At 30.6% G+C, this 22,832-nt stretch overlaps 2 protein-coding genes across 10 annotated transcripts in view; one reads left to right on the forward strand and one right to left on the reverse strand.

Annotated features, from left to right (window-relative positions):
- Positions 1–16,264, forward strand: part of LOC143229582 (protein bicaudal C homolog 1-B-like) — a 55,845-nt gene extending 39,581 nt beyond the window's left edge. For 4 of the 5 annotated variants that reach the window (XM_076462137.1, XM_076462138.1, XM_076462134.1 and 1 more), the window contains exons 9-20: positions 3,185–3,242; positions 3,797–3,870; positions 5,230–5,428; positions 6,195–6,485; positions 8,322–8,468; positions 9,297–9,471; positions 9,878–10,011; positions 10,644–10,786; positions 11,079–11,181; positions 11,843–11,988; positions 12,195–12,291; positions 15,008–16,264. In XM_076462137.1, the coding sequence (XP_076318252.1) occupies positions 3,185–3,242; positions 3,797–3,870; positions 5,230–5,428; positions 6,195–6,485; positions 8,322–8,468; positions 9,297–9,471; positions 9,878–10,011; positions 10,644–10,786; positions 11,079–11,181; positions 11,843–11,988; positions 12,195–12,291; positions 15,008–15,132 (1,692 nt within the window). In that variant the 3' untranslated portion in view covers positions 15,133–16,264. The remainder of the gene's footprint in view (positions 1–3,184; positions 3,243–3,796; positions 3,871–5,229; positions 5,429–6,194; positions 6,486–8,321; positions 8,469–9,296; positions 9,472–9,877; positions 10,012–10,643; positions 10,787–11,078; positions 11,182–11,842; positions 11,989–12,194; positions 12,292–15,007) is intronic. The other variant, XM_076462136.1, reaches the window with a different exon arrangement.
- The window catches only part of nmd (no mitochondrial derivative), a 43,465-nt gene continuing 32,799 nt past the window's right edge, over positions 12,167–22,832 (reverse strand). For 2 of the 5 annotated variants that reach the window (XM_076462139.1, XM_076462141.1), the window contains exons 8-10: positions 20,310–20,360; positions 18,956–19,095; positions 16,200–16,731 (exon numbers count right to left, since the gene is read on the reverse strand). In XM_076462139.1, the coding sequence (XP_076318254.1) occupies positions 16,602–16,731; positions 18,956–19,095; positions 20,310–20,360 (321 nt within the window). In that variant the 3' untranslated portion in view covers positions 16,200–16,601. Of the gene's footprint in view, positions 13,481–16,199; positions 16,732–18,955; positions 19,096–20,309; positions 20,361–22,414; positions 22,527–22,832 lie in introns of those variants that run through there. The other 3 variants (XR_013015949.1, XR_013015948.1, XM_076462142.1) reach the window with 3 other exon arrangements.

Below are 22,832 nucleotides of genomic sequence, written 5' to 3' on the forward strand. Positions count from 1 at the left end.
GGTTTTCATTTTAAGTTTTCTTTTTGTATAACAGTGGCATACTTTTTGTTAATGTGTATGTGTAATGCTGGTGTTTTGTAACACCAATGGTGCATTATATTTTTTAGAAACTGTATCATAGCTGATGCCATGAAGTGAATCACCATTTTGATGGAAAAAGGAATTTTTGTTTTAAATTCTTCATGAATGCTTTCAGCAGTATTGAAAGGTTCAGGAAGTCTTATCAAGTAACTTTTGCTACAGGTATATGCTTCCAGATATGTTGAATGGTTTGCAGGTGACCATTCTATTCAAAACATGTAAAGGATTGATATATGTAGTTCTCATCAAGACTTCAAAGACAAACAGGAGCCCTCTGACCCTGTATGTTATATTTTAACAAGCATCTTATCCATTATTATAGCTGTACACATTCCAGATTCAATAAATATGTTGTGCATGCTACCATCACCTTTCAAACATTGTATTACTGTGAGAAAATAGCACCAAGTTTTGCAAAACACGTATTCTGGACTTGTTTGCTAAGAACACATAGTTGCTAACAGATGTCTTTGGATCAAAAATGGTATCTCGGTATACTTTGGTTTATACACAATTGGTATATCAGAGGTAATTGGTTTTAATAACTTGAACATATGCTGCTGCATAATATGTAATATACTTTTCCAAAATAATGAAATTTGAAATCCTATCTAAAATTGGACTGCATGATTGATGTTGGGAGAAGCTTCATAATGTGAAAGTATAGCCTTGTCATGAGGTGTCAAGTAGAGGGCAACTACAAGGTTATGTGAACTGCATTATTCTTTTTTAAAAGCATTTGGTTAATTGACAGCATTACTCTTCCTTAGTGGTTTAGATTGTCTATGAGGTTTGTCTAACATTGGTATTTGTGAAGAAATATATATTGATTTCTTTAGGAAATAGTGTTCTGTGAGATTCTACTTGTTGTCATTAAAATCAGAAATGGGGACCATAACAAGAAAGGTGATTCTTCTGTCAATGGTTTGGCAGTTCACATCAACATTGTCATCATTTTCATGCTCCATACAGACATTCCTGGTGCTTGGATTGTTACTAATATAGACACTATTGCTTGTTTTGTTTAATTCACACTAAGAAGCACTAGTCATGAAACATCTAATACCATCATAACAGACCTTTGTTTGATGGATTTGGACACTAAGGTCAAAATACAAGGATACAGTAATGTTTTTAGTATTTAAGATAACATGCTAGCCAAATAAAGTGTGACCATTGTTTAAGTTCCTGTTTCTCATCAAATTTAGACTGCTTCATGTAGCTATATGGATCACAATGCCAACCAAGCTAGGGATTGCAAATCATTTTACACTCTATCCAACTACTATTACTTTATTTGTTTATGTACTTTTGAGCATTTATTTTCTTTTGAATACTTCTTATCGCAATTCTAGAAATAACCAGTGATCACTGCTTTCCATTAAAATATTAATTTTTTCCCTGTTTATTTTTTTAACATATTTACAAAAAACTTCTTGTCTTTAAGTACCAAAGAGGCTCATTTGTCTAAAACATTGCATAATTACAGTTTTAGTCATTTATTCTCATCTTAAGATTGTGTTATTAATTCTCAGTCTTACTTGATTTATTTTTAACCTTGATTTCAATTATTTACACATTTTAAATAATTGCTGTAAACTACTCAATAGTTAAGTTATATTTTTAATGATGTGTAATTTGTTTGTCAGCTAGAAGGTGTAAAATATTTAGAAAATTTTAAGTTTTTCTCCTACATTCATATCTAGAATACAAATAAGAGATAGTTGTGAAGATTGCAGAGTTATTTTAAGGGAGAGAGCTGAATCAGTCATTGTGTATTTTGTGAGGTATTTGGATCTCTGTTTGGTATTCTGTTTTCTGAGTTACTTTGTGTAAGTTTATTTGTGTTACATTAGTTAACATTTTACAGTAGAAATTGCATAAACTGGTTTTCTAATCATGTAATGTGTCAAGAGTTAGGTTACTCTATAAAAAAAAAACAAAAAACAACAAATCTTCTAAATTTGGCATCCATTATAAGGACCACAAAACACAGAGGAAGAAGTTTTGTACTTAAGTCAATGATTTACTAACGTAAACCATTTCTCTACTAACTTAGTTACAGAAACTATTAACAAATGTTAATATCTTTACAGCTAACAGATACTTAATAAAGTCTGTAAATCCTCAACAAAACCAAAGGAACCTAATTCACTTGTACTATACCAGATATAGAAAATATTAGCATAACTCTATGAGAAAATTTAAAAACTAACACATAAATATAACCTTAACATAATGCTTAGATATTTGAATATGAAAGACATGCTAAGAAAGTTTTATAACAAACTCGCCTCACCAGGAAACCTTTACAAAATAAAGTATAAGAATTGCCCAACATTTTGTATAGATGAAACAAGTTGTAACATGAAGATCATCAAAAACCCCTTCCCAAGTCTAGGAGGATATGAACAAAAATAACCACAATTTTTCTGGACAAAATGTTGCTGTACTAAAACATGAACCTGACATTGACAAAAGAAAAATCAGAAAAGCCTTGTTAATAAAATCAAACAGTCTCATGGTTAACAAATTCTCATCACACCTGCATGCTTGCTTGTCATTTCTCTAAATATTCCTCATCTTATGTAGATATTTCACATGTTCCAAATTTTTTTAATATTCATTTTTTATTTGTTTGTGTTCAATCATGAATGAATAATCTGTCAATTCACATAGATTGGTATAGGTATGTATATACATAAATAACCACTATTAATTCTAAAATGTAAATACATTGTTAGATTGTTGAATACTATACTAAAAGTTTCTTAATCCTAAACACTTGTGCACTGGAGACTCATCTCACCAGTGATCAAAACATTGTACCTCTTTTAAAACATAATCTTCCAAACTGTAAAAGTGGTAACTTTAAATAAAATAATACTTAGTAAGAAAACTCAAAACTGTTAATTAGGTAACATCATTTATAACACAGGCCTACAACAACTTAAAGCTGTGTACAAGTGTTCAAGGTTGTAGAAAGATTAAAAGAGGAAATAAGGTAATTTGTTATCATTGTGTAAATTGGACATTGAATTATTTTCACCAGATAATTTAAAACAACGAGAATATGAAGCACTAAATTTGAATTGTTTCATAGGGTTGCCTTCCATTGGTTCTGATGTTTGACTTGAAGGATAACCCAAATATTGAACCAGGTAATTTGAGAAAGTTTAAAGTTAATATCTTAACTCTGTACTTTGTTTATTATGAAATAATTCATGTAAAGTGATTCAGAAATTAGCTTGTATTATGTTGAAAGTCATGTTAAGAGAATTTTTTACTTTGTCAAACCTAAAGTTAAGTGCTTGTTTGGCATTAAGCATTTATTTCTCTCCAGATGAAGGTGGTAATTTTTGCTCTTTGTGGTGAAAAATAAAGATAGCTAGAGTAAATAATTTATTATAACACATTATCTGTCAAAAAAATGTTAATTCTAACTAACAGTATGCAACATTATTAAGGAGGTAGGAGTTCTCTACTAAATTACAATAAAATAAACAGGTAATGTAAGTACTAAATCTCAGACACAAACATGAATTTAATGGCTTTAGTGTTTTCAGCAGCATAGGTTAATGAATGAAAGTTGCAATGTGTTTAAATAATATTGTTAGCTAATGGGCACAGTAGTTCACTGCTGTTTTAAAAACAAAACAAGAGTGTGACAAAAACTTGTTATAACCTTTTTGTATTGATATGTTTATCTTTTCAGCTGTGATTCAACAATTAATGGAGCAGCTCAAAGTTAATATCACTTTAAGACCTAAACCTAAACAAAACTGGAAGGTGAGACTATAAATTTCTCTCTCCATTTCATACAAAGTAAAGCAAAAAGTAGTATGTTGCATCAGATAGTTAGTTTCTGTTGTCAATACTTATATAAGTTGGTGCAGTTGTTATTTGCTGGGTGAATATATTTTGTAAAAAATTGAAAAGTAGTTAATATTGCCAGATATGTATGAATAGGTGGTGAAATGTATACAATCAACTTTTTGAACACCACAAAATAGAAACTGTCCCTATTTGTCTATCCTTTATTTGAAAATATCCCTATACATTGTTATCAGTAGATAGTTTAATAGCAGAGAGTTTTAACCTGGGAAAAAAAAATTGTACACGTCCTAAAAGGTTATAATTCTAATTGAAAATGAAATTGCACAAGTTACTAAACAGATCTAACTTAACAATAAAATGATACAAAGTGCCAAGACAGTTATAACACTAACACTAGTTGAGAATGAAATTGTGTAAATTACTGAAAAAGTTCTAATGCTAGCTGAAAATGAAACTGGACAAATTACTAGACTCACAGTGGTTTGGTGCTTAGGGTGCTTTACATGCTATCTGTGAGTGTTTGGATGCTCTTCCTTTCAGTCACATTGACATTATAATAAAATGGTCAATCCTGCTATTTGTTGATAAAAAAAAAAAATAAAGAGTTATTGAGGTTGACTAATGCCTCCATTTGGCTATCACTTCAAAATTAAGGATAGTTAGTTCAGATAGACTTCAAGAAAGCTTTGCACAAAATTCAACAAGCACAAAACAATTACCAAGAAAGTTCTAACTAGTTGAAAATATAAATTTTCAAATGATCTGTACTTTGAGATGTCACTTCAGGCTGAAGTTCTTCAAATAATTTTTGTTTTAAATGCATTATTAATACACTCATCAGAAAACTGTGATAAGTGCATGTAATACATCTTCAAATGTAAAGTAACAAGATTAGCTACAATAGTATGTAAATTTTGGAACTTTGTTTTAGCATTAAATATTTAAACTAAGAATAACATGATTAATATAAATGATTGTATCAGATATCAAAATTGATCTTGTTAATAAATGATTAAGAGAGAATCTTGATATTTTATCATGTACATCTATAAAACAGGTTTGCTTATTCTGTTTTTCTGATTCTAACACAGAGGAACTAATAGTAATATTGTGCCTAAGTATTTTTGTTTTTGTTGCAGTATTAGAAAACTTTTAATAACTTTAGTGCTAAAAGTTTGTTTGAATCTTAATTACAATATTGTTAACCATTAAGTTGAAAATCTACTGTTATTTTTGTATTGCAATATATTGTCTACAAATTTCTGCTGAGATAGAAGTAGGTTAATGCAAGTTGTAATTTGGCTTTTGTAGTCTGTGGTTGTTCGTGGAGCAGAGAGAGACTCTAGAGTTCTGTTTGAGGTGAGGAGACAGCTTCTAGGGCTTGACAGATCAGATGTACCATTATGCTGTGAGAAACATGCTATATCTTTATTTTTGTCATCATTATCATTAAACAGAAGAAATGTGCCTCAGGATCAGCTTGTACAGGAACTCAGTAAGATGGCATCAGGTAAATGTAGTTTAAGTTCTGGTTTAGAATGATATAAGTGGATATTTTATTTGAAGTGTTAATTGTCAGATACAAACTCTATGGCATTCCATGTATTATACCTTCTGACATGTCTTTTAGTAATATGAAACTCTGACTTCATAATAAGTTCAGTAGAAACTTCAGTACTGTGTCAGTATACTGAAATTTGTTCTGTTATTGTAGTAATGTGAAGGTTACTGAATTTTGTTTCAATTTTTTAAACTAAATTTTTCTTCTGATAACTTAGAAAATTGAAAATGGTTTTTGTATCAAGTAGTTCTTTATTACCTTCTTTTACTATAATTGAATGCTAAAAGGTTACTTGGAAAAACTTTTTTTTTATAATACAGATAAATCTATTTATGTGAAGGACTTAAACATACCAAGAAGTATAAATTTGTTAAGTGTTCATTGTAGAAGTGCTGATTACATTTTGTAGGTCAATGAACATGTGGAAGGATACTAGTAACAAACCTTCTGTTAACTAGTAAAGCATATAGCTTGTTTTATGTTAGTTATTTTTATTTGGTTTTAATGGTATTAATACATTGTAAGAAGGTTATTTTAGAAAAACTGCCTAATATGTAAGTTATTTTTGATTATTGCTGATCAAACATAAATAGATACACATACAATGTATATAATGATAAACTCAGCAGTTTTGGATTTTCATGTTTTCGGTTGAAAGGTTTAACTTTCCACAGTATTTTATTGGCTAATTATTTGTTCATGGATTTTATTTTAGGTTCTATTGGAGATGTCATGCCACCAACAAGAAACTCTGTTTTATTGTTGAATAATTCTCATCTTCCTCTTTCTTGTGCTTCATCCAGTGCTCTACCTAACACAACACCCCATTTCAATACATTATTATCCTTATTTACTCACCTGGTTCAAAACATCAGTACACCGACCTTGACATACAATCATCTTCTTCCTCCTGCTTCCCAGCCTTACCCTAACTCCACTGAGATGACCAAAAGAAGCAGCTGGTCCTTTGTAATTGATCCCAAACCACCATTCTCTACAGATACAGGTACTTGCTAGTTAAATATATCAAAATGCACTTGTTGCATTTGTGTAATATTAAATAATAAAGTAAAACAACATTATATAGTTGGGCAGCTTTAGAAACAGACTATTTTAATGGTATTCTATGCCATCATCACACTGTTCTTCTCGCAAAAGAAAAAATGATATAAAAACAAAATAACTAATTGTCCAATGGGCAAAGTAGAATGGTAAAAACGTGATCTGGCCATTAAGCAGCCTGAATTCCACAGCCTTGTGAAGTTTTAGCAGCAGCAACGTACTGACAAAAGGTAGACAGTAATTTAAAGATAGACTTGATTAAACATTTATGATTCTCATATAAATGTTGAGCCTCCAAGAAGTGTGAAAGTAATGCTTGTTTATTAATAGTGTGAATAAGCTAAGGTGATAAATAGTAATATATGGTTATTATAAATCTTTAAAATCAACCAATATTGGATATAGTATTCAGTAAAGCTTCCTCAAGTAGAACCTCAATCTAATGAAAACTGGCTTTCTGACCAAGTTGTTATAAGAACCACACACATAAGATAATTTTTGTCTGTAGTGTTTATCTGTGATGTCATTAAGTTGTTATATACATTTGATCTTTCATGCTCTGATGAAATTGTACATGGTTTTTCCAAGAAGATAATTCCTGTTGAACTAATTTTGGATGCATTTCTGTGGGAAAATGTGTTGGAATAGAACAAAACAATTAGTGGTGATCCTTAAGATGGATTGCACAGTTCATGGCTCAGAAAGCTTGTGTGTTGCATGCCCTAAAAGCATTTTCATAATGCTTCTGGTCAGATTTTGGTTTCACCAGAGCCCTAGCTTCATAAATCATAACGATTTTAATTATTAATTACAGCTAAGACCCGAGTCCATCATTATGTATCTGGTCATATTGTGATAACACTTGAAACGTGAGCTCATCAGTCATGATGTTACTAGCCATATTTTATATGCAGTTGAAGAAGGATTTTTTTAATTCCTCCTAAGAAATTTCAGCTTGCCAAGTTTCTAGCATCTTTTGGATTATTCTTGTGAAAAGTTTTTCCAGTTTGGTTTATAGAAAGTTTGTCTTTTAGTCGAGCACATAAGGAAATTTCTGGTTGAGTTTAACCCAGTTATCAAGCCTTGATTTTTATTTCTATTTTTAGTAAGTTAACTAAGGAAGGAAAAGAAGCATGTAAAAAACAAACAAAAAAAAACTTTAGTAACCAAATTTTTATCCTACAAAATTATACAAGCATTTATGAGAAATAAAGTGCTTTCACAAACAAGAATCTGTCATACCATTGTTCCTACTTCCTCTTAGTGCTATCCTTAGTCATGATGACACTGACCTCATCCATTGTTCAGGTTAAGATGAAGGCTTTGACTGGGATATTTAATATCATTCTGTTTCTTTTTCATCATAATTTCAGTTCTAATATGATCTGACTACAAATTATTTTTATTGAGGAGTATAATTATGTATCTTAAATATTTTTTTCTAGAAATTCAGATATTGCAGTGATGCATGTTTATTTCAAACGATAATGAATCTCTCAGTTAAGTATGTTAAATATTTTTTATGAGGAATTTTGTGCTATATTTTTATGCATTCGTATTGGAAGTCTGCCTGTTATTGTGTGATATATGTCAAGTATTTCTTTGATGGGAGATTCTGTAAATCATTGAGAATCAGATATTTCTCTAATGGAGAGATTTTTTTCCGTTATAGTGATGTATGATACCTTTTTATGGCAATCCTGTCAGTTGCATTCTTTCACTTTTTTAAAATATCTTACAGGTTTCTAGTAACTGTGTACTTGCTGCTTTCTTCTTGTAGAGTTTTCTGGGAGCAATAGCAGTAGGAGCAGTAGTATATCTAGTCCAAACATCAGTCCAAGACAAAGTCCAATCCACTCCATATGTTCAGAATTTTCCAACAAACTTGGGACTGCAGATGATCAGAATGTTTTAGTCTTGGATAAGGGTTAGTATAGATATGTTTTCTAATTTTAAAGTTAAAGGATTAGGGATTAAGGTGGAACTTACTTAACATTTGATTTGAAAAAGTTTACTTACTGTTACTTGAATAGGTGTACTATGAAAATTCTTGTTTTTCAAAGATGGTAATTTTTCACCAGTGAATGTGTAGCTCTTCAGTAAAACATGTATGTTAAAGAAGCATGACTAGTGTATTCATGTTAAAAGAATAAAGAAAATGGGAGGTGTTCTTATTTATTCATTTTCATGGGATTCAGGTAAAGTAGTTTTCTTCCTGTGTTATCCTCTGGAAAAAAATCTGTATTTGTGATATTTTGAATGAAGGAAAAACTTTTTACACAGGTTGAAATCTAAATAATTAAGAGCATGCTACAGACAAATACATATACTTGGAGAGAAACCTCTGTTTTCTTTGCTTTTAATGTACAGATTTTTTTATTTATTAGTTGAAACCTAAATTGATGGAACTGTAAAGGACCTTCTTACTTGAAATCTAAACTGATGGAACTAATAAGGGATGATCTTTTTATTTGCTGATTAACAACACCCAGAGGGAGGGTTGAAAGAGACTGAAGACTAAATTCATTCTTATTAAAGAAAGCATACCTACTCAGTTAAGTCCAAACAGAATGTTGTTTAAGAAAGATCAGGTTTTTCAATAAATCTTGTGTCTTTTAAGTCCTTTGTGTCAAAATTTAAACTTCACACCAGTAGAGGACTGTATGTTTTTAAAAGTGAAATAAAATTAAAACAAAAATCTTCATTTGGTAATCTCCTCGAGTAATTTTTATGCATGTTTGTGTTAAATTACTAGGCAAGCCATATAGGTGGGATAAGCAGCCATGCTTTCCAGGAGCTTCAGGTGGTCCACGGGCCATTTCAGGTAGAGGTTTATCCATTAACAAGGGAGGCAATCTTGGACTATCAATGGAAGGTGCAACAGGAGGATCACCTTTATCGAGAACAGTCTCCACATCTTTACTAGCAAAGTAACATGAATTTTTATACAATGATTAAAAACTTTTTATTATCAGGACATACTTTTAAACTTTTATGATTTTATTCTACTTGAATTAGTTTTTTGTTGAGAAGATAGATATTTTTTATCAGAAGTACTACAGCAAGAGTATGCTCCACTCACACTGTTTTCTGGAACCAAGTTTGTATTATATGTGAACTGTGAAGGTAAAAGCTGTTCAAAACCTGAAATGTTGTGTTTTGTTAAAAACCAAGTAGTCTTACTAGTTAGTGTGGTAGCTGGTACATTATTGATAGTTATTTTTAAGAATGAGAGCTCAATTATTAAATATTTAAGTTTCTGAATATATTTCACACTTGAAGTTCATAGTTTTATTGATGTAGCAATCCTTATATTTTGAAATTTCTTCTGTTTAGTGGGCCATTTGATCATTGCAGAAGTGTTTCAGACCATAAGAATGAGTGTGATCCCAAAGCTGTTGGCTTTGAGAGAATGCATAAAAACGACTTTCCATTTGGTTATGAAGAAGGGATGTTCTTAGCTACTAAGGGTAAAACATGTTATTTTTCAATAACCCAACTTCTTCAAAATCATTAAAGAATTATTTTAAATATTGAGGTTTGGAAATAAACTTGTGGATTTTAAGAACCTAGAATATTTGACTATGAATTTGAAGGGCACTGGAGTAACAAGATGCAAATTTGGAACAATTTCAAAATAAAATAAAATAAATCCAAAGCTTCATAGGTAGATTTTGTGATAATAATGAAAGCATAGTATAACTTATGTTTAAAACTCACCTGAACTATTCTACTTCAGGCCTATTCATGTACTTTACAAATAGTGGACATGTTTTGTATTGATGAAAATTATTAAAATAAAATGGACAACCATTATATTTAATTTGTTTAACATAATGCATTCTAGTAAAGGTTTTCAATATGTCATGTGGTTGTATGTATTTCTTAACTGTATGTTTGTAATTAGTTCAAGTTAAGGAAAGTAACTCAATATTTTACAGAATTCTGTGATATTTTTTTCTTTATGAATTTTAAAAGTTGTGCTAAAGATGTTAAAATTTAATGATCATTGTAATAATGAATTTAATGAAAAATAAAAATCATTGTAACCAAAATATGTGTTTGACCAATTTCTCCACATATTTTTTTTCAAATTAAATAGCAATGCAGCGTCCTGTCAGTGCAGAGGCTAGGGTTCCTACAAGTGTCTGGTCTGGACAGGGATTTTCAAAATCAACACCAGAGTATTTATTTAGAAACAAATTGCGAGAATGTCGAAAGCAAGATAATTTTGAAACACTTAAGGTAAGACTAAAGTTTATACCAGTGTGAAATACTTTCATTTCATCTCTGGATTACACCCATGAATGATTGCAAAAGGCCAGTGTTAATAAATTTATTTTGTAAGCAAACTAAATAATTTAATTTAGTCTGTTATACATCTCAAATTTACATGATCTATTAATGCCATTAGAGTTTGCTGTTGTTAATTGTTTTGATATTAAATGTCAAATTTTCATACTGGGTTCACATTTGTGAGTGATTTGTGTTACTAGCATTGTTATTTACAAATGTTTTATTTTGTTCAATGATGCAGGAGGAACAGTGTGACTTTAGTTCAGAATGGGGGTTTAATCATACAGATTTTACAAGTGCTCAAAATTTCAAGTTAATGGAGCAGAATCATCACATCCAAGATGGTAGGTATCATCTCTCTGTAATCTACGCTTAAAATAAACAATGATTACAGCAAATAAAGCACCTGAAGTATTGTATCTTTCCTCTGTGATTGTATTAGGTCATAAAAAAACATCTAATTAACATAAAATAAGACAACTGATTAAAGTAATGGAAGAAAAAATTATGGCATTATTTAACATAAAAATGGTATATTGAAATGTGTGGAATTAAAGTTACTAAAATGAAACTTGGTAGTTGATTGCATCTTTATGTGTTCTTATGAAATTTTATTTTTTAAAGTCTTTATCCTTTCAACTTCCTTCAGGTTTTGCCAGTTCATGGGCCATTGACTTACAATGAAGTTTCTAGAGGAATATCCTTAGTTTTGGCTGTGTACTTGTATTGACAAATTACATGAGAATAACTTGTATCTATATAATAGACTCCTAATAAAGCATGCTTAACATTAATGCTATTTCTATTAAATAATTTTCGAGTTACAATGTGATGAAGATGTGTAGATCTAAACAGTGGGTTTTAGTATGGATTTAGTTATTGAAGATACAAGTTGAGAAAGAGATAAACAGTTATGATGATTTACTGGTTACTAATTTACGGCTTATAGTTAGAACAACGTCATTTGTTACTGAGATATTACCTTTTTTTGTTGTTATTTACTAGAAGACAGTCTTTTCTGCAACAGTAATTACTTTGACAGTGTGTACCCAAAAGAGCCAGTATCATTGTTGGAAGAGGTGAAAGACTTGACAGAACTCTTTTGTAAGTTAGGACTGATGAAGTACACTGATTTATTTTTACAAAATGAGGTAAGTTTATATCCCAGTTAAACATATGTCTGAGCTCTGCAATTGTAATGCATAGCAATGATTTAAGCTACAATTTTAAAATATACATGTTGCCAAAAAATTTTATATTGCCTAAATTTCTATTCTAATATAAAACAAGGATCATGGGATGGTGTGATAATAAAAGTTAAGACCAAAATTTCATTAAAATTTTTTACTTTATTTAGATTGACCTAGGAACTTTCTTAAGATTGACAGACAAAGATTTGCAAAATTTAGGCATTCCTTACAGTCCAAAGCTGAAAATGCTTAAAGCTATATCAGGTAAACAACATTTTACTGTATGTTAAATGTTCTTAATGGATTTTTTTTTTATCTTCAAAGAAAATTCAAAACTTGAAAGGTTATATAACTTACATTCAATTCAGTATTGTCTTTGTCTACTTTTTCTTCTCTCTAATAGGAAGGAGAAAATTTAGCTTGATGGTTGTTCTTCATTGCTTGTCACTCTTGTGTTTAGTTTTTTATAACATTCAAGCTAATACATCTTCTCAGTCTTTTCTAAAGAACTTTTTCCTCCTTAAAAAAACTGAGTTTTGCCTTTAACAAAAAATTAGGTTTCTGCTACTTCACTGTCTCTCTGAGTTTTCTTGCTTTTTTGTAAAGGAGGTCACTTTCTCTACTACAAAGATGCACATCATATGATTCATGAGCCACATTTGGTCTACCAGCTTATTTTGTGTCACAAAATTATAGTGCACAAAGTTAAATTTCTATTTTTAATTTGATGAAAATATTTTTTAACTCTCAAAGCATTACCCATTCCATTGATTAGGTTTGTTTGAGCACTACAGCTTTATAGAATACTGTTGTATGTGATAATAAATTTAATGTAATTTGTTTGTTTACATCTTGCACTGTAGTCAGTGTTGTGTACATTTTACTATTATTTACAGAACTGTTAATGACACCAATTTTTGTCTGTTAGTAAAAGTTTCTGCATCAAAATTTAATAGAAATGTGTTTTTAATCCTTTTTAGAGTTGTTAAGAAGTTCTTGAAGAAATAAATAATTACAGCTTGCTTTGGCTCAATTGCATTCCACATTGGCCCTGACCAAAAAATGAGTTGTGAACCACTATTCTACTGCTTTGTAGAGTGGTTATACTCATTTGTCAAAGTTAGGTTTTTTGTATTTTTTTAAATAGCAAGTTCTTTTCCTCCACAAGAAATATGGTCATGTTCTAAGGTTTATTTTTTGTTGATCATCCTTTCCTTGTTCTTTTTCTTTGCTTAATTTTTCCTTCATCAAGGCGCACAGGTTTTTCTCCCATTTTATGTTGATTCATCTTTCATTAAAATATAGAATGTACCCTGTCTTTAACAAGGTTTAAGTTTCCTTATTGCTTTGTTTGAGGCCTTTTCAACAAGAGAAAAAATCTCTGCTGCTCTGTGTAGAGGAGTGTTCTTGAAATTTTTTGTCCCACAATCCAGTTCAAGAAAATGGCATCCCCCTAAAAAAAAGCAAAAAAGTTGTCTAACAAGAATGTTTCTGAAATTATATTAATAGGGAGCCTCATTTCAATCCTTTAACTTCATGTAAACATTAGACATTACTTAAAATGAACTTACTCCAGTAACAGGAAAGCCTAGTTGTCACTCAGTATTTCACTTGTTTTCTTGTTCAACTGTCAGTTTTAAGTCTTACAATAAATTTTTAGTTTTCAAAAGAATCTTTCATGCAATGCTTTTCTTTCAAAACTTTGCAATTCTCTTGAGAAACATTAACTAAAATTGTCGGACAAAGCAGCAATATTTTGTTCAGCTTTTCTTCCTTGACAGTATTCTTTTGAAGGTGTTGCATGTGATCACCTTGAAATCTGGCTTGTGACAATGTTATTGATATTTGAAATATTTGGATTTTTTCATAATGTAATGTAGAAGTGAAAAGATTTCAAATATCACAACTTCATTATCCAATTGTAATTACAAAAACCAATCTGCTAAATAGTACTTCTTTTCAAGTAGAAAAATGTGAATCTCTTCTCTTATGTTGTTCATCCTTGTAAGAACCCTGAACTTCAGTGTAATACAGAAATTGAGAACAATGGGATCCCAGTTCTGAGCACAACACTTCAAAGAATCGACTGTCAATTGAACTTCCCTTAATCATAGTAACCACTTTCCCTGCTTCTTATAGAACTACACCTAGATTATATTTTAAATACACTTGACAGCCAAGGTTTACAGTGAATTGAACAGTGATTCCAAGTAACATTATTAGCAGTAATATTTGCTGCACCCTCACTTGCTTTGCAATTATCCATTCCAGTTTGTATTTTTCAAATATGCAGTCATGCATTAAATATGTTTGATCTGGTTGTGTTTTTGCTAAGGATAGACACCACAATGAAATAATCTTTCCATACATATCTCCCTTGAACTATTAATGTCAATAATCTCATCAAGTTAGATTACAATATCCATAGCAGAGTGCAGGTGTGTAAAGAGCTTGGTTTCTAAATGCTCTGTAATGGTAAATATTCTCAGATATTGCAATAGCAGTGAGAGGTATAGATTTCAATTTTTCAGCAAACTTGTCATCAAAAATTGTATGCACTATATTCAGAGAGGCTGTGAGAATAAATTTTTCTGCAGCTGTGTAATTAAATATGACACCAGCCGTGCTTTATCATTCAGAATGGTTGACTTGTGCTGATACATTTAATTCATAATTTTACCTTTTGGAAGTATTCAAGGAGCTTATTACTGAGAACCTCTTTACAAATAATGGACTGTGGCTTAAAATCTTTGTTCCATACTTCAAAAGAGCATCACTATACTCCCATGTTTTTGTTTTTGGTAGGAGGTTTAGAATCAAATGAGTATGGCATGGAGTTAAATATTACTGACTGCAGCTGATTCTGTACTTAAGCACACATTTTTCAAGCTCTTGTATTTAATTGCTGTCATAATACCATAGCTGTGTTCCCAAAATGTAAATTTATTAAAAGTTAAGTAAATTATTATACTACTTGTAGAAATGGTGAATCGGACTACAACCACAGAAAAGCAGAGAAGTTTTAGCATTACTCAAGGAGTAGAACTGAATTCTCTTCTCTCGAGACTAAACCGACAGCGACCTTCCCCAAAAGTGGGTGACTAGCATCAGTGAAGCAGGTTAATTAGGTTTTATCTGAAATAATGTAATATGGTGTTTTGTGGAACACATGATCCTGGTTTCAAGTTAAAGCATTTTTCATGTAGTTTGTTTAGCCAAAATGTGTATATTCATTTATTCAATTAGGTAAGGAAAAATACTTTACAAATACAAGATCTTCAAACAACCTTCTATTAACAGTTTAAGAGATTTAAATTTGAACATGACCTATTTCTGCTTGCAGTGGATAAATGGTCTTTAAGACTAGTTTCTGCAGCTAAAATTATTGGAGTTTACTAAGTAAATGTGTGATAATATAATGACTAGGGCTGTTGTTTTCTGTGTTGGAACAAAAGTTTAAACCCCATAACTGGTATGGGGAATCTTTAATAGATTTTCTGTATATTGAAGTGACTTTAGTCTATAACCTAAGCTGTTTCTGTGGAGTTCTACATTGCTCTTACTTAGGGTTAATATAAAACTGGGTTGGGTTATATAAATCCCAAACTTACAATGATTTGACCACTATATTTTTGTATATAGACATATCTATCACTCCCTTATCCAAATCTCAGTGACAGGAATGCCAAGTTTCATGATGAAAATGACAGTAATGGAGTAATGCTATTTATAACTTTCTCTGTAATACACATCAAAGTGATGTAAAATGTTTAACATTTTTCTTTTAATACTAGAGTTGTACATACTACACTGTCCTTTACCCAAAATGTTTACCCATCAACCAATGATTTTAACACTTACTAAACTTGTGATATAAGTGTACTGGTGTAATTCATCACTTTCCATCATCCTCATAGTAGAAGTAACACTTATTTTCACCATTTTAGATGTGCAGATGTAGTAGAGAGTGTATTGTAAAACAAAAGATTGTTTCATATGAAACAAGTAAACATAAAAGATTATAACGTTTTCATCACTAATACTCCCCCATTCAGTATTAGGAAGAAAGCTACTATTTTTTTGTTTCCCATTGTTGAATTTCAGTACTTCCAATTGTGCCATAAAACTACAACATTTATGTACTAGTCTAGTAACAGAATAAGATACTCCAAAACTTTTAAAACTCTATATTTTCATATTTTTTATACAAGAAATAAATAAATGGATTTTATTTTGCTGTAGTGTAAGGCATTTATTATTTAGTTACTAATTTATACATGACTGTTAAAACTATTACTTATAACAATGAAACTGAGTTTTATTAACCACCAAGTAATTTCTAAACACTGAGATGATAAAAAAAATTTGTCCACTCAGCCGATGGTGTTAATTTTTAAAAATGGTGATTTTTTCTTTCATTCAACAAACTAAAATGAGGTAAATTCTTTATTAGATGCATAACCTCTAATTACTCAAGACAATCAAGTTTATCTTTTATAAAATGTTTCTCTAACCTCTATATTTCTAAATAACTTAGCAAGTTATCACAAAACAGTTCTAGAATAACATTTGATTCAGTCTACAGGAATTGAGTGTAGGGCTGCTAGCGAGTGAACTTTTGAGTATTTCATTTTCTCTAGGGCACAATTAAAATCTTCCATGCTGATTGGTCGAAGAGCATCATAGTAATTTTCTTCATCTTTACTATATAAATTTAAAGATATAGTTTTAAAATCATTATGTACTTTGTTTTTTAAATCATTTTACACATTAAAAGTGATACTAAAGACCAAAGAAAACCAATATTATACAAAGTTCCTGAATTATCTTGCCCTTTAACAACAATAGCAGTATTACTGGTCTGGGTGCATACAAAGCTGGGAAAAGGTTTGTTTTTTGGTCTCCATTCATAGGTTAAAGAAATAAATATAATTTCAGTGGAATCTGCATGTGCATGAAACAAGCCACAAACGAAATAGTACCTTGATTCATTACAATAGGTAACAAAATTGTTACTTTTTTTGTTCCTGGGAAGAAAGTGCTATTTCCTAATTGAAAATGCCTAAAGTAAATGGAAAAGATGTATTTCTCTCTTCAAACTTTGCTTTTGGGGGCTGATATGTGAAAGTGATTTACATTACAGTCTCATATCTCAAAACTACTCCCTTCTAAACATTTTTGTGTAACTTTAGTATAAATACATGTAAATCTTGATTCATATGTTGTTTTATTCAGACCTTATGCAAATGAAAATGAAAATGTACAAATTTGCCCGTTTTTACATAGAAAATAGGTTAATTGTAAATTTCATTATCCAGATCACAAAAGCAAACTTTGAAGGAAGGCCATTTTTTTTCTTTACTTTTACAACATAAGCAATTAAGAAATAACACATACTATCTAGGAACAAAATTTGTGTTACACATTTTTTAATTCAAAAAACTTTCCACTACCTAATGTTGTCAATTAGGAAGAAAAAAGTGACCTATAAGCTCTGCTTTCAAAATGGCATTATCCTAATCTTTGCTAATGATATTCTGTAAGGCAAATCTATGCATTATTTGGATTACATAAATTTATCAGAATATTTTTCCCATCCTTTACCTGAGAGTAAGTTAACATGAGAAAATGTTAGTCTTTCAATCTTTCCATTATAGTTTTGTTCATCCTTACAGAGCTCAAGCTAGACAATATGTCAGTCATAAAGTGCTGCTTTAAACCACTTGATCTATAGCTTTTTTTTAAACAGTTTGAGTTGTTGATGACTCATATTATAACATTATAAAAGGGTGGCAAAGAAGAGCTGTATCACTAAAACAGTTGACACAGAAGGAAAAAACATTTCATTTTACTTTATAAATTAAGAGTGACAATCAGTGCAAGCTATCAATTCTAATATTTTTATTAAAATAGGAATGTACTTTCCACATTTGACTGGTTCTTGTTCTGCCAGACATGGGATAAAAATAGTATTTCTACAATGGCTGGATAGGCCTGTGAAAGTTGAGCTCATAAAATTTCTCAACCCTTTTTCTGGAGGTGATGTTACAATTAATAATCTCTTTTATAACAGAGTCCTTCAAATAGGCTACAGCATATGACTTTCAACATATACATAACAACCCACTCATCTGTCAATTTAAGAAATATCAGGTAATAGAAGCTCTAAAGACATTTAAGTTTAACTAGTGTTAGGTATGTAGCATTAGTCCAGCAACTACAAGATATCCAAATTACAAAGCTAATGACACAATGAACAATATGCAACTATGTTTCCTGTATTGCATAGCATTGTGGAGTGAGTTGACTTACACCACCAGAGCAAGAATGACTGTGTTTATATATCACATGATCTCCTAGAACTGGAGTAAGGAATCAATCTATTATGTTGTTAAATGTATTTTATGAAAAAGATACTGAAAGTCTCAGTTTCAATTATAATCACCCCTAGTACACACTGCAAGATATCTAATTATACTCGTAAAGGATTGACTCAGTTTCAATTATAATCACCCCTAGTGCACATTGCAAGATATCTAATTATACTCATAAAGGATTGACTCTGCAGGACTTTTAGGATACATCATAGCAACCATTAAGCTTCTATAGCATTTAAATTTCATGATATCCAGATTATTTCATGTTGAGTCCTGAAGCAGTAAAAAGAGCTAGAAATTGAATATAAGAACAATATTTTACACCTGTAACAGTATGAAAGTAATAGCACCAATAAACCTTACATGGTATTTGGTAAAAATATCATAATACATTATGTTTATTTTCTGCATTACCTTAATTAGCTCATTATGGATTTGAGGTAAAGATTTGTGTGGGCAGTGACTTATGGTAAACAAAATATAGATATGAAAGAAGACTTTGGGAGTAATAATGGCAGCTTTACAGAACTTTTATCATAACGTACACTCACCATTCTTTTTGTTTTGCTTCATCCTTAACGTAATCCCTCACCCTATACAAAGCAGCAATGCGGCATAACTCTCGAAGATCGCTTCCTGAGAAACCTCCTGTCATTTTTGCTACATCTGACACGCTTACATCTTCACAAACCTATTTATTAAGAGAAACAAACTCATCTAATGTGAAGTAAAATTTCGTGTACTGAAAGGAAAAAAAACTACGGAGGGTGCATGTGTATCTAGGGAAGACACCAACTGAAACTTCTTAAACCCCTTAATGTTTTTTTGCACGTTCTAATAATTATCAACGTACCTTATAGAATTTGTCTATTTATAAAAGATTGATAAAAATATGGTTCAGATTAGTTTTCAGGTAAAAACAAATGTCACAATCTAATGGGGTAATCAGGATTTCCAGCTGAACACTTTGTGTTTGCTTGTGTTTAAGGAGATAGTTTTAGCAAAATAAAAAGAAAAAAATTCAGAAAAAAAAGTAAAAAATCATTTGAAACAGCTTTTGTTGTTGTTGTCAAATTGAATACCTTGCCAACCTTAATATATCAATACTGGTACTGCACAGTGTTTCTAGTGAAATCTTTCAAACCATAAATTGTGAAAATAATTGTCATAGAACATAATTTTGTATTTATTCAAGCACATTTTTGGTTATTACTTAATTATTTCACCAACCAATACCTTTTGACTCTATTAATATTCTTTTTAAAAGATTTCTAACTTAGGATGGGGTGAAAGTATATGGAACCTAACTTATACATGCAGATACCGATCATTTACTTGTAGTAAAGATAATGGTCAATGGAGAAACATGCTATATTTTTTAAGAGTTTAATGATAGCCACCAGAGGTTCTCAGTATACTCTTTCATTTTGAATATTAGAAACATTGGTTCATTTTCTTGTTATACAGTTTACAAATATTATGCCCTTAAGATCTCAAGAAGTTAGTTGAAATTGTAGAGTAGCTTATTTCCATGTCATGCATTAAAACAACATATTTAACAAACTCTCCAAGCTTTGAGTTCATTGCATGTGCTTTACTCCCAACAAATGTAATTTCAAATTCTTTCTCCAACCAGCCAAAAATGAATTTGGTTTTACCCAAACTGTACACTTCTTTAGCCCTCACTTCATCATGTGGTTTAATAATTTTATCAATTTTGTTTAAATCAAACTAAAATGCAACCTTCAACAACTTTTATGTAAAAACAATTCCATTTTTGTAAGACCACAACAAGGTGATTGATCAAAAAATTCTAGTACTGATATATAGAATATAAAGGTTGAGAATACTTTGTTAAAACTTTATACAATGCAAAAAAAAAAAATTTAGTAAACAATAACTTACCATTTCATTTATAAGAATCAAGTTCAGGATCCCTTCTCTTTGGGGAAGATTCTGCAGAAATAAATCAGATTAACAATATATACATAGTGAAAGACTTGACAGTTTGTAATAAAAACATACACCTCAATCCTGTCAGGGCTTTTTAATAATATTTATACTGGTCAAACATCTGAACATTTTCTATAGTTTCTTGTGTTGTCTGAATGGAATGAAATGTGTCTCCCTATGTGAAATCATAGTTCCCTGAGAAGGTTATTCTGTAATTATATTATCTTCAACCACTGGTACAGAATTTAAGAAGTTTTAAGAAGTGGCAATCTTCACATTATCCAAACAGCTATTGATAAACTACTATTAATCAAGAATTGACCATCTATTGTACAATAACATATAAAAGAGAAGTAATAACAAAACTATCAACAAGTCAGAACATTATGAAAATTTGCTATGCATAAAAATGAACTTGTATTGTAGTTAAATCAAAACTTGACAGATACTTAAAACATCTGGTACAATATAGTAGCAGGACAATAAATAAAAAATACATGGTAGAACTAAATAAACTTTAAGTAACACAGAAGATGTGTAACTGTAAACATGGCACAGTAAAGACTTTGAACAACATAGTTCATCTGGTACTACGTTGTGGGATTACATAACATTTTATTAAATAACAAAATTACAAACAAAACATAAGAACATCTGGTATAGTTTGAGACAACAAATGTAAGGTATCAAGTATAGGAACAAAAAGATGGTTTATGCTAAAAACTTCTAGTTCAATAGAGAGCCATTAAAATAACTTGTACAATAGTCTATAATCAACACACAATATCGAGTACACCAAATAAACTGTAAACAACTTATGAGAGATTTGATCCTAACAGAGACAGAAAACAATAAAGAATGCATGATTAAACAGGAAACAATTCCAAATATTTTATGCTACTTACAGTATTATTTCTGGTTAGGAAAATAATGGTACTTAAGAAGTGGTTCAAAGACTTGGCTGGATGGAATATTAATGTAAGAACAAGTAGAGGAGAGAAGAAACAAAGAAGTTTAAACACAAGTATGGTTTATTCCACATGTATTTCCCAAGTTCAAGAGATGACAAAAATTAAACAATATAAAATTTGAGTAAAGTTACTTTATGTGGTAAGCAGAATGGTTGAGTAAAAAATTAACACACAGGCAACACTTTTTACAGCAAGTATTGTTACAAAACATCTCTCTACAAAGGTCAGACTGAAGCCATCCTGAAATGTATCAAAAATGTAATCACAATTTCCTTTGTGGTCAACCAGATTGGGCAACGTTACCAAGAAGAGCTACAGTTCATTAGGTATATGACAAAGGACACAGTGCAATTATCCCATGAAAAAACAAGTTATTTGTTTGGGGAAGTATATGTACACAAACATTTAACTAGTTGATAAATATGGAAAAAGGAACATCATTATATAGAGGACTGGGTAATTAAACCTGATTAATCCATTATCTTTAAGCATTGTTTAGCATTACTTAATATAATTGATTCATATTGCAATTGTACTAACAATCCAGTAATTAAAATTAGTTTCCAATTATTGCTGTTTTACAATTAATTCAAGTTATTTGTTCAGCTAATCAAGTGTCACAAGACAATCAAATATTCAATTTATCAAACTTGGGGTTTCCAATTATCACTATTATCTCTTTCTCTCTCTCTCTCTATCTATATATATATATATTGCAGACAATTTTCGTACATCCCTATAAATGGACTATCTGCCCTACCTACCGTGGGTATAATAGTTGTAGCAATATTATAGTTTTTTTCCATTCAACTTGTGAGAATATGTATAAGCCTGATAGTTAATCAGTTAGCAAATTCCACTAAAACTAAGCTGTGTTTACTAAACAAAGGTTTAAATGAAAAGATAGAGAAGTAAATAATTAAAAAAATAACACTGATGCGAGATGAGAAAATCCAAAATGGTATCATGGGAACACTACATGTGACTCTACAAAGTGATGCAAAAACGGAAATTGTACTGCTACAGGAGAAGCCTTACTAAAACAAACATACTGCATTTGAAGTATAGTATAATCTATACTGTTACCCATCTTGTTGGTGAGTACAAGAGTTGTCAACTTCTCTCTTGACTTCAAAGGCCATGTGGCAGTGACAAGAACTTTAGTTGACTTTGCTTTCTCACCTGTATATGTGTATAACTAAATGGAAAAGACAAAGTTTAGACTAAGCTAAACTCTTTGTATTTTTTTTTCCCATAAAGAATGAGAAAAAAATCAACTTTATGTTTGAAAACACATTTTTTTCAATTTTACACTGCAATTGTCAAAGTGCACTCTTAAGCTGGATAGACAGCCACAAAAAAACAAAACAAACAACAACAAAGCTTCTCTCTCTCTCTCTATACATATATACACACACACACACACCACTCTATACTTTGTTAGTATTTCTTTCTTCCCAGGTTCTATCTCCTCTTAGACAGAGGTGTTTCCCTTATCTTGGAA

The sequence above is a fragment of the Tachypleus tridentatus genome, chromosome 10, assembly GCF_004210375.1.
Source record: "Tachypleus tridentatus isolate NWPU-2018 chromosome 10, ASM421037v1, whole genome shotgun sequence".
NCBI classification, from domain to species: domain Eukaryota; kingdom Metazoa; phylum Arthropoda; class Merostomata; order Xiphosura; family Limulidae; genus Tachypleus; species Tachypleus tridentatus.